An 11,215-nucleotide genomic window follows, 5' to 3' on the forward strand; every position below is an offset into this window, starting at 1 on the left:
ACCAAGCAGGAGAGATGGAAACAAGTGGGTGGACGTAAGATACTCAAGAGGTAAGGAGACAGGTCTGGAGGACGGACTGCATGTGGGGAGGAAGGAGAAGGAGAGGTCAGGAAGGACTCGGGCTTCTGGCTGCAGGACTTTCGGAGGCGCTAGTCACTGACGCAAGGAGCAAGGGGAGAGGGACGGAGACACTGATCACAAGACAGATGGGGCCCTGGACTTGTTGAGTTTCAGGCACCACTGAGGGTACCAAGTGGAAAGGTCAAGTTAAGCAGTTGAATAAGTGAGTCTAAGCCTGAGGAGTAAATCGCAACTCCTCCATGTAGAGATGGCTATTGCAGGGGCCCCCGGGGAAGCCCGCCTAAGAGTGAGATACTTCCAAAAATGGGACCTCAAGAATGATCAAAATTCAAATCTAGAGAACAAAGGAACCTCCTGAGCTAATCTAGGGGTTGCAATCTCAGAAAGGTTTAGTGAAATGGGAAAAAAAATCAGAAGGAACAATATGAGATTAACAACTGTGACTCAGGAAAAACACGTCACAATTTCTGGGATGTTTAAGGTGTTAATTCCACGCCTAACAAGTTGGCAGGGTTTGCACATGGCCCTCAGGTGTATATTCGTTGGAGTATACCTGTATACGAGGAAGAGGCCTTTGGGAGGTGCCTTGTGTGTAGCCGCTCAAGGTTGGAGACAGAGAAAGCTCTGGAGGTAGGAGAGAAAGCCCGAGCTTGACCCCAGGGGCTGCTCTGAGCCAGGTACAGAAAGGAGCCAGACAAAAGGGATGGGGCTGTCTTCACAGGAGATGCAAACAGAGACATAAGCTCCTCAGCTTCTATTGCAAGGTAAAAAAGAAAAAATTTTAAGTATACCCGAGTGAGAGAAACAAGGCTACATTCTCAACTTCCAAAAAGCACATAAAGTGGCTTTGACTCAGGAAAAAAACAAAAACAAAACAGAAGGACCAAGCACTCCTGGATATCCAGTTTTAGGGGACTGAGACAGCAATAGCCCAAGAAGAAATGTGCTTTTTCACAGACTGGCATGGGTGACAGAAAGAAGGCTCTCTCAAATGTTCTGCAGGCACCAGGAACGGAAGAACATAAGTGAACATATTCATAAACACATAAATACTGCCTGTGGGCTGGCAGAAATGAGGGGAGAGCTGCAGGATCGGTCCTGCATGAGCAGACAGGAGCAAACCCTATACAATTTGAGTTACTGCTATTAATGTAAACTCACTCATACATACAAGGTGGGTGAGAACTACAGAAATTCAGGTAACTTTAGAAATGAGTATTTGTTAAAAATGCATCCAACTTTCCAAGAAGTGTATTCTACACTAAAGTAGAAAGCTTACTAAACAGATCTTAGTGATCTGAACAAGTTCCAGTATCTTATTCTAAAAATGCAGTGTTCATTCTGGTTTCCCCTTTGGCCTCGGAGGCATTTTACTTGGAGTTACCATATCCATTTTCCTCTATATCCAGCTCATGGCGTTCATACATGGAAACCCCAGGCTGACTGACAAATGTACCAGGACTGGCCAGAGCCTAGAGTCACTGATAAGCACGGGCCAGCCCTGGGGACAGACTGGCACAGCTCACTCTCCTAACTGCATTCTCCCAAAGCAGCACCTGAGCTGAAAAGCGCACCAAAATGCAACCAAACCCCACTGGGCTTTCTGGAAAGCTCCACTGTGTTTAGAGAAACTAAATAACACACCCCAGGACTAAAGGAGGGTGTAGGAGTGAGTAACTGAACCCAAGCCCTGGCCCCCCAGGGTACCCAGCAGAGCCCCTGAGAAGGGCTGCCTATCTACCCCTGTCATCTGTCACCTCCACCCAAACAACCAACCCTCATTTAGAAAGTGACCTAACAGTGAAGATGGTAAAAATACAAGTTCCAAGTTTGCAAGTCTTTCAAAAGCAAAGCTGAAAAAAAAAAAAGAAGAAAGTGACCTAACAGTGAAGATGGTAAAAATACAAGTTCCAAGTTTGCAAGTCTTTCAAAAGCAAAGCTGCCAAAAAAAAAAAAAAAGGCAAGTTTGTATGCCATCATTTTAATCTAACAGCCTTCTACAGACACTTCCTTTTCTAAAGGCTAAGCCCTCAGCACCAAAGTTGCTGAGTCACCTTTTTTTTAAGTACAATTGTGTGCACTATTCTGACTGCACAAGGGCTCATGCATTCTAAGGAATCTAGGGCCCTTCCTACCCCCAAAATGATAAGGTTAGGAAATGAAACCTAAGATATTTTTAAGAAGGCAACATCCAATTACTAAGGTGACATCGTAACATGTTCCCAAATCAAAAGTAGCTTAAGATTCAAGGGAGTTAGAAATAAGCTTCCAAGCAGACCACTCAAGCTTGGAGACTGTGGTTTTCACATTTGTGAATAAACAGTAAGACCCTTTGGTTTGGGGCTTGAATTTATTATTTAGAGGGAATGTTAAGATACCCTAGAAAAGATTCTTGAACCAATCTGTAATAACTACTGATAATTAACAGGAAAGAACCGTCTCACTCAATCTTGACTTTTCGCCTCCAGACTCCATTCACACAGCTTCATTAACTCTCCCTTTTTATCACTGCAACTGATCAGCGTTTCTCCTGAGTCCCTCCCGATCACATTTCCATTTAACATTTCTAAAGCCCAGCTCTGATGCTACTCCAGAGCTCAGAAAGTGTGAGTAGCTGCCCCAACTACAGACTATAATCCAACCCTACTCTCTCAGCTGAGGACTTCCACTGGCCCAAACTACCTCTCAATCCTACCTCCAGGGATTCATCTCATACACTCGCCGGCAACTCAAACCCCAAAAAGTACATGTACTCCGTCTCTAAAACGATTTGCTGGGTTTGTTTCGGTTTTGTACAAATTGTGAAAATACATATTGCCGCCTTCAGACAGTTTTGCTAAATTCAAAAACACACTCATCATTTCTTAGAATACATTTGCCGGTTTTGATGAGCATTTTTTTTTATGTTCAGGTTTAATCGTGTATTGTAGCTTCCTACTTCGAAGTTATCACTATTCATATATAACTTCTTATGTTTACTAACCCTTAGAAATAGTTCCTTCATAATAAAGATACAGAAAATAATTTTCCTTTATGTGTAATCACTGTTTATATATCAAGAGATTATAGGTATCAAAAGCTCCAGTTTTTGAGTACATATTAGTATTTGCTTGTACATACATAATATACATCTGGAAGAATAATCAACTGTTAATAATGGCTGCCTATAAGGAAGGGAGGTTTTTTTTCCACTGCATATCTTGTTACATGTTTTTTTATTAAAGCCATGTGATTGTAAAACCTGCATAAAAAGTTAAATTTTAAAATTATGGTTAGAATGAATTTAAAGCAAACAAACCTTACACTACAGAGTTAGGTAGATTTAAGGGCGTCTCAAAAGCCATCTTCCTCAAAAACATTTTTCCCAGTAGCCACCATGACTTAAATCCCCCGGTCAAAATACAATCAAATATTCTGAAGACAGTAAGTGTATTATGCCACTATCCACTATCAAATTATTGAGGATTAGTTTATCACATTAGCATAATAAAGGAAAGTCACAAAGAGGCTGTGTATAGTCTCCATAAGTCTTGTTTCTTTTCCTTTTTCCCTCGAGTAACTAAATCAAGTTTGTTTTACTCAAAGGAACTTCTGTATTGGTAAAAAGAACTCATTTAGGGATTCTAGAAGCCCTACCCAAGCCAAGTGGCACCATGGGTTGCTGTGTGAATGTTTTTACTGTCTCTATGAACATCTGCTCTCCCCTCCAGTCTTCCCTATCAGTCTAATCTACTCAGTCCAAGAGGACAGGAACAGGGGGCGTCCTGTTCACCTTTGATTCCTCCCCAACACTAAAAACACTGCCATGCACTTAACAGAAAGCAATTATCGAAGCTCTTAGTGACACCTACTGCAAGACTATGATCTCTTCTCTAGGGAACTGTGGTTGAAACTTCAAATCTAAAAATGTCAGTTGGATTCTCAAGTCTGTTCTCATCTCAAACAATAATCCATTCATTCAGGACAAAAATCCATCTATAGAGAACTCACTATGTGCCTGGCACTGACACTCAGCAACTAACTAGGCCAAAACTGATCTCACGAGATCAGAAAAGCAGATATGCAGCAGATCTTCAGTAAATGCGTAAGAGATTTGATGAACTTCTTGAACTATCTGTCTTGAACTTCTTGAACTATCTGTCTAAACTTGGAAAAGTCTTTAATGTTTTCTTCACATAGCAATGGACCTCAGTTTCCCATATGCTACTAATCGCCTGACTTGTGGACTTTCCTGCATCAGCCCCCCAATCCTCCTTAGTTAACTGCTTATTTTTTAACTTAATGGGATGTAAATCAAGAAGTATCTAATAAAATACAATGTAAAAGAGAAAAATCCATAATTATTATGTGAATGATTGACTTTTTAAAATTTATTTATCTTACTTATTTATTTTTGGCTGTGTTGGGTCTTCATTGCTGCGCACGGGCTTTCTCTAGTTGCGGTGAGCAGGTGTTACTCTTCGCTACGGTGCACAGGCTTCTCGTTGAGGTAGTTTCTCTTGTTGCGGAGCACGGGCTCTAGGCACGCGGGCTTCCGTAGTTGTGGCACGCAGGCTTCCGTAGTTGTGGCACGTGGGCTCCAGAGCACAGGCTCAGTAGTCGTGGCGCACGGGCTTAGTTGCTCCGCGGCACGTGGGCTCTTCCCAGACCAGGGCTCGAACCCGTGTCTCCTGCATTGGCAGGCGGATTCTTAACCACTGCGCCACCAGGGAAGCCCATGACTGACATTTAAAGAAGTTATTCCCTCTTATTCCTATTGCCAAAATGTAAGAAATCATTTCCCTTTTTCCCATTCTATGAAGATGCACTTAGATCCTGCTGGTCCAGGAATGAAAATAAGTTTTCTGAACTAGTGATTCACTATTCCCATATTCTTCTTGCTGTCGCCTTGGTTAGATCACGTGCTAGGGTCAAGTAACTGTGGCTAGTGAATCTAAGGCTCTTGGTCTGCGTGAGTTAACTGGCCTGGCACAAGACCAAACTACAACTTTGGACTAGGAACACCACACTCTGGCAGCCTACTCAGCAAAGGCGGGCTAGCAGCTGCTGCCCAGGAGCAAGCCAGCCCCATAGCATCACGGCTCCAGTCGGCTGGCCTACAACAAAGCCCACGTGTTTCTAAAGTGGGGCCCAGGTAGCAACTGTCAAGACTTTACCATCAACCTTTCTGACCTTACACAAGTTTTTTTGCCACCTGAATACACCACTGATGTTATTTCTACCCAAGATGAAAATTTAGTTTTACCACTTTAATCAATAGTGATTCCCAGCCAAGTAAAATCAAAATCCTTGCACATAAGAGACGCCCAATAAATATTAGATTAACTGAAGGGGGAAAGCACAGAGTTAGTGACCGCAAACTGACATAACTTTCTTCATTATCATCAGCAAACACTCACAAAAGATGTCAGTCATGAGTCCTAACCACATAGAGTTGACAGCCAATAACTACCTTGTGAAGCATGCAGGAGCATTTGAACACTCCTAGACATGAAAACACCTTTTCCCTTTTAGTTTAGGCTTCTCTGGTTGCCTGCTTTTAATAGTGTATGCATTTTTTTTCCTCTATAGAAGGAAGCCAAGAAGGAAAAAAAAAAAGGAAAGAGAAGGAAGGAAAGATGGACAGATAGGATAGATCCCCGTGTCTGACACGTCTAGCTAACACTAGAAGAACCCAAAACATGTAAGAACAAATGAGGATTCTTTTCTTAATGCTGAATCAAAACTTCTGTAGTGAAGTAGTCACTGTATCATAAGAGGCACCATTTGGTTCACTCCAAAATAGCCTCCCCTCCACCTATGTTAGATGACCGGTGTGGTCCAGCTCCTACCACCACAGAACGGAGAGTTTATACTACACCACATGCTTATGCTTCCATTCATAAAGAACACTGTTTTAAAACCATAAGCATACGGCTTCCCTGGTTGCGCAGTGGTTGAGAGTCCGCCTGCCGATGCAGGGGACACGGGTTCGTGCCCCGGTCCGGGAAGATCCCACATGCCGCGGAGCGGCTGGGCCCGTGAGCCATGGCCACTGAGCCTGTGCGTCCGGAGCCTGTGCTCCGCAACGGGAGAGGCCACAACAGTGAGAGGCCCGCGTACCGCAAAAAAATAAATTAATTTAAAAAATAAATAAAACCTTAAGCATAAATTATTGGAAATACAGCACAACAAAAGGCTTGAGTAAACTGCACTGGTACTGTAAATATATATATATATAATTTTATGTGAATAACATGCATTTCAATTCTAAGTAACACAACGTAGAAAGTAAACATCCTAGTGTACTTATTTTCTTATTTAACATTGTAGGAATCTGAATTCAAAAAGAATGACCAATAATCTACTTTCCTTAAATCATACTTCACCTCTTCTACTGCCTGAAATCTTCGGGTAGTATACATGAGAGATTACATATGCTGCTTCATTTTCTGTCGCCTTTAATGTAGTATTTTCTCTGCTTCCTCTACTAAAGCACCTTCCCGGATGATAACCCAAGTTTTTACCAGAGGTACAAGTGAGCTGGGGGGTTTGAGGGGATGTATTTTCCAGGAAAAGGGGAGGTAACCCACAACATGAGGCTTCCAAATCCTCAGAGTGAGCTGCAATCCTACAGCTTTGACCCTGACCCCACCATCTAAACTTCCTGCCCTCACGTACCAGGCACTCCTAATCACTTGACTCAGTTACTTTTGGTTTCATAAGCATTTACCACTACCCAAAAGTAACTCTATTTATTTATTTCCTGATTCCCCCATAGGTATATAGTCTCAGAAAGCAGGGCTTTTGCCTTGTTGATTCAACCCCAGCGTCCAAAATAATACCTGGCTGGCATAAAATACTCAATAAATACGTACTGAATGAATTACAACGTCTTACAATACTCTAAAGAATTCTAACGTCATTCACAGATCGATAAACCAACTAGTAAAATCTTGGGATCTTTATTTTTTTTTATCATTGTAGAGAAAAAGCAAGAGGAAAAATACACCTACTCACCAAGTCTTGCTAAATTAGATATGAAAAAATGGACAGCTGAGTGAAGGTTTTTAAGAGAAATAAACATAACTACGTAATTTGAGACTAATGAAAACAGAAGTTCCTGTCCCTTACTATACTGAATTGCTGCTCAGCTTACACAGTGAGGATGCCCCACTCTTTTACCTACAACCCTTCAGCCATTATCTCAGCTCTGCATTCGGAACTGACACACTGAGGAAACGGTACTTTCGGTGAAGAGTGTGATGATTTTCCCAAAAAAGTAAGAAGGTCATATCATAAGCAAACACAAAACCCAGGGGGTAATGACGCTTCCAACAAATATTCTTAGGAAGTTGAGCCACTGCCATTTCCCTTACCCCAGAGTGCTTGGTCAATTTCAGTTTAATGACAGTATCATTCAGTCAAGCCCGAAGAGTAAAGCTACGACAGACTCAAGTTTCTTTTAAAGGGCGGTGAGACGGATGCTAGGAGGTAGGGGAAGCAGTGGTTTGGCACTAAGGAAGCGAAGAGCTCATTTAAAATACTGTCCTTCCCTATATTCCCTATATAACCACCGTTCTTTACTATATCGCCACACCTCACTGATGATATAGCCTTCCTTTTGATGCAAAGTACAGTGATTTCGGGCATCCCCTTCCTAAATCACTGAAACTGCGATACTTAACATGGTGGAAGACAGGACAGCGTGGTAAAAAGTGTACCCAGGCTTGGGCATGAGGTACCGGGTGGGTGACCTAAGCCAAGTCAGCCCCTCTGCGCCAAGCCTCCTCGTCTGTAAAAGGGCATAAAGTCACCCCGACAGGGAACGGTTATCGGAACCCAAGGTAATGACCATCCCAGGGCGCAGCGCCTGCGTACAGCGACCGCCGCGCTCCCCTCGCTCCCCACTCGCCAGCTGCAGAGCCACAGCGAAGGTCTGGAAGGATTGTTCAACTACCGAGGCTGGAAATGAGAATGGTGTCGAGCAACTACATCGCCTACTAACGTGCATCTCGGCAAACCCACGGAGCCCGGAGCCCGCCCCGCGCGGGGGCCGAGGGGACGCGAGCGTCCCCCCGCCGGACCGGCCCACCCAAAGCCCCGTTTCCCTCGGGCGTCCGCCGAGCCGGGACGAGAAGACGGGCCCGCCGCGACCCCCGGCCCTCCCGGAGCTGGCGGCGGGCGCCGGAAGCGGGCGGGCCCGGCGAGGCCGCGGGCGGGCGCGCGCGCGGCGGCGGCGGGGAGACCCGTACTCACCTCCGGCGGGCGGCGGGCGGTCGCGGCCAGCCGTCTCCAGGCGGCGGCGAAGTCGCGCGGCGAAGCTCGCGGGCTCCGGCAGACCAGGGAGAACAAGGTCCCCAGCAGGAAGGCGGCCGCAGCGCAGACCAGATACAGGCTGAGCCTGAGCAGGACGGTGCCCGGCCCCGCGCTTCCCGCTTCCCAGCAGCCGGGCCCCAGGAAGCAGAGGGACACGGCGGCGAGGGCGGCCACGGCCACCGGCGCCCGCCAGCTCCCGCCGCCAGGACCCCCGGGGGCTGCCGTGTCCTCCAGGGAATCCGGCCGCCGCTCGCCCGGGGCTCCCGTGAGGCCGGCGCCGCTGCTGTCGGTGGCATCGGGGTGCATGCTGCTTCCTGGGCCGCTAAGGACAGGCACATCTCCCGCCCTGCTCTCCCCCGCTGCTGCCCTGGACGGTGGCCTCCAAGCGGCGCCTGCTCCCCTCGCCGCTCCCGCCGCTCTGGAGGCAGTGGGAGTCCGCGCTCATGCCCTCGCCGGCGGCCCACCGAGGGAACGGCTCTAGGAGACGCCGCCGAGCTCCTCTCCGCGACCCCTCAGCGCCGCCACGCGGCGCCAGGCCCTCAGCTGCCCGGCCGGGCGTGCCCAGGTAGCCGGACCCGGCTGGGACTCGAGCCGACCGGGTAGGGGCGGGGACGGGGACGGGGGCGGCCGTGGAGTGCGTGTCAGAAGGGGGTGGAGAGTCACAGCGGCCGGCTGAGAGACAGCTGGGAGGTGCCCGGCCCCGCCTCGCGCCGCGCCGCCCGGCCGCCCACCCGCGGTGCGGGGGCGGGGTCCGACCCGCCGCTTCCCCGCGAAGGGGCGCCGCCAATCCTGGCGAAAACTGCTTTCCTCCGCTCCTCCCCGCCCCTCCCCCAGGATACCGTCTGTTGATGGAAATTTTTGCTGCAGGTGTCAGAAGCATTTGTAATTCTCGAGCTCAGGTGATCCCTTAATCCTCTCCTCGCTCATCACTGACAAGTAACCTCCTCGCGTGCTTACAGCCCGCAAAATTTCTGTGCCGTTTGCACCTGCTATTTAAATAGACAACCGTCCCTGATCCTCACTTTTAACACGGTTCTCCTAACCACCTTCCCTTTCCCACGCAGCCGCCTCAGGAACGGAATCAGGCAAGTGTGGAGCAGTAGATGAAGCCTGGAATTCCTACTTACGGAAAGGCCCAAAAAAGTCTGCCTGGTGCCAGAGGGTGTGCACAGCTGCCATAGTCACTGGCTCCAAGTCCCTGTATTTTTGTCGCCAACGATTCAGTACAAATGCTACTACCCACGCAAGTGAAAGTAGTCCAAATAATTTTGAGAGTACATATTTTCTTCTCCTATCATGGTCCCAGCGTTAATATACAGATAATGCTTACTGCGAAGACGCCAACATGTGAAATACTAGAAATTAGGAACGCCAGCAAAGCAGCAGATGTATCTTTAATGAATAAAGGAATTCTAAAGACGTTAATGATAATTTAAAAGGGGGTGATAGAGAGGGCAAATCAACAACAGAAAGGGGAAGAAAGGGAAAGGGAGGTAAACAGATGAGAGAAGCCGTGAAGGATACGGGAAAACACTAAGAAGCAAAAGCCCAGAACTCTCTCCATCCAGCAGTCAAGAAGAATTTCAACAGTTTGAAAGCGCTATTGTTTCCCAATAAATTGAGTTATGTCCTGCTTCCCAGGAAACATAGTTAGGAAAAGTAAGCATTAAAATATATTTTCAAATACTGTGACTCTACTGGGTTTTTCTATAACGAATATCTGTCGTTTCAACAGAGGAAAAAAATATAACATTCATACAAAGTAAACTATTTAGAGGATATTTATTCTTTTAAAACAAAGTATTATCGAAGAGGTTATTAATCAAAAGAAGAAATACCAGTGTCCATAGACATACACAGCCCACCCATGTATTCACATCATTGTAATAAATTTTCCTGGAATGGCATGGATTTCAAGTGGGAGATGAAGTAGGAGGTCTAAAAAAAATTAGCCCTAATATTAAGCTCTAACAAAACTGTAGAAATGAATTATTTTATGTACCTATATAAAAATAAATGTTCACATTTGTCATTTTTTTAAAGTTTATTGTTTTTAATATCAGTATTCATGGACCACTCTACTCTTATTCCTTGTAAGTCAAAGACAAGGAGATAATGAGTGCCTTAGGCTAGATGTGACTTTGCCATGCCTAGGTAATTACAGGTGAAGACATCAAAAGAAGTTACCACCTTCCTGTCCTCCTTGTCTTCTCTTTTTTAGTTTTAAATAAAGCAGTGTAACTGATTTTGAAGGAGCCCTTTTGCCTCTAAAATAGTTAATGTTCATCCCACTGGGGCTCCTCAAAGTATACCTACAATTCCAAATTATTTCAAATAAAGCATGGTAGCCTGTTATTACCAACACTCATATCCATATTTTTTTATCATTTACATGCCTGGGACAGTGGGCTGTGGGCTTTACATACTTTATATATATTTAAAGTTTTCCAAAATATGGGTTTACCATAGTTGACAGTAATAACTAACTGAGCACCTACTGTGTCAGATACTGTTCTAAACACTAGACATGCTTCATTTAATCTTCACAACAACCCCTAGAATGTTATCTCCATCTACCCATGAGGAAACAGGCACAGAAGGTAAAATAAATTGCTCAATGTTTCAAAGCTAATAAATATCAGAGCTAGGATTTGGTTATCCACCCTGATGTGGTCTGGCTCTAGAGCTTGTGCATTTAGGCACTATGCCATGGTGCTTCATAAAAACTCCATCTCGTTTCGTCATCCCATATTCCAAAGGAGAAAAAACAGGGTTTAAATCCATGAGCTTAGTACCTGTATTCCACACTTTTAAAAGTGTTTAGTTCTGTTGCTTT

General features: G+C 45.6%; 1 protein-coding gene across 5 annotated transcripts in view; it reads right to left on the reverse strand.

Moving 5' to 3' along the window:
- SNX25 (sorting nexin 25) overlaps positions 1-8,779 on the reverse strand; it is a 114,967-nt gene extending 106,188 nt beyond the window's left edge. For all 5 annotated transcript variants that reach the window (XM_081220843.1, XM_081220842.1, XM_081220841.1 and 2 more), the window contains exon 1: positions 8,320-8,779. In XM_081220843.1, the coding sequence (XP_081076969.1) occupies positions 8,320-8,685 (366 nt within the window). In that variant the 5' untranslated portion in view covers positions 8,686-8,779. The remainder of the gene's footprint in view (positions 1-8,319) is intronic.
- Between the last annotated feature and the right edge of the window lie 2,436 nt (positions 8,780-11,215).

The sequence above is a fragment of the Mesoplodon bidens genome (genome assembly GCF_964165515.1).
Source record: "Mesoplodon bidens genome assembly, chromosome: 20".
Taxonomy (NCBI): domain Eukaryota; kingdom Metazoa; phylum Chordata; class Mammalia; order Artiodactyla; family Ziphiidae; genus Mesoplodon; species Mesoplodon bidens.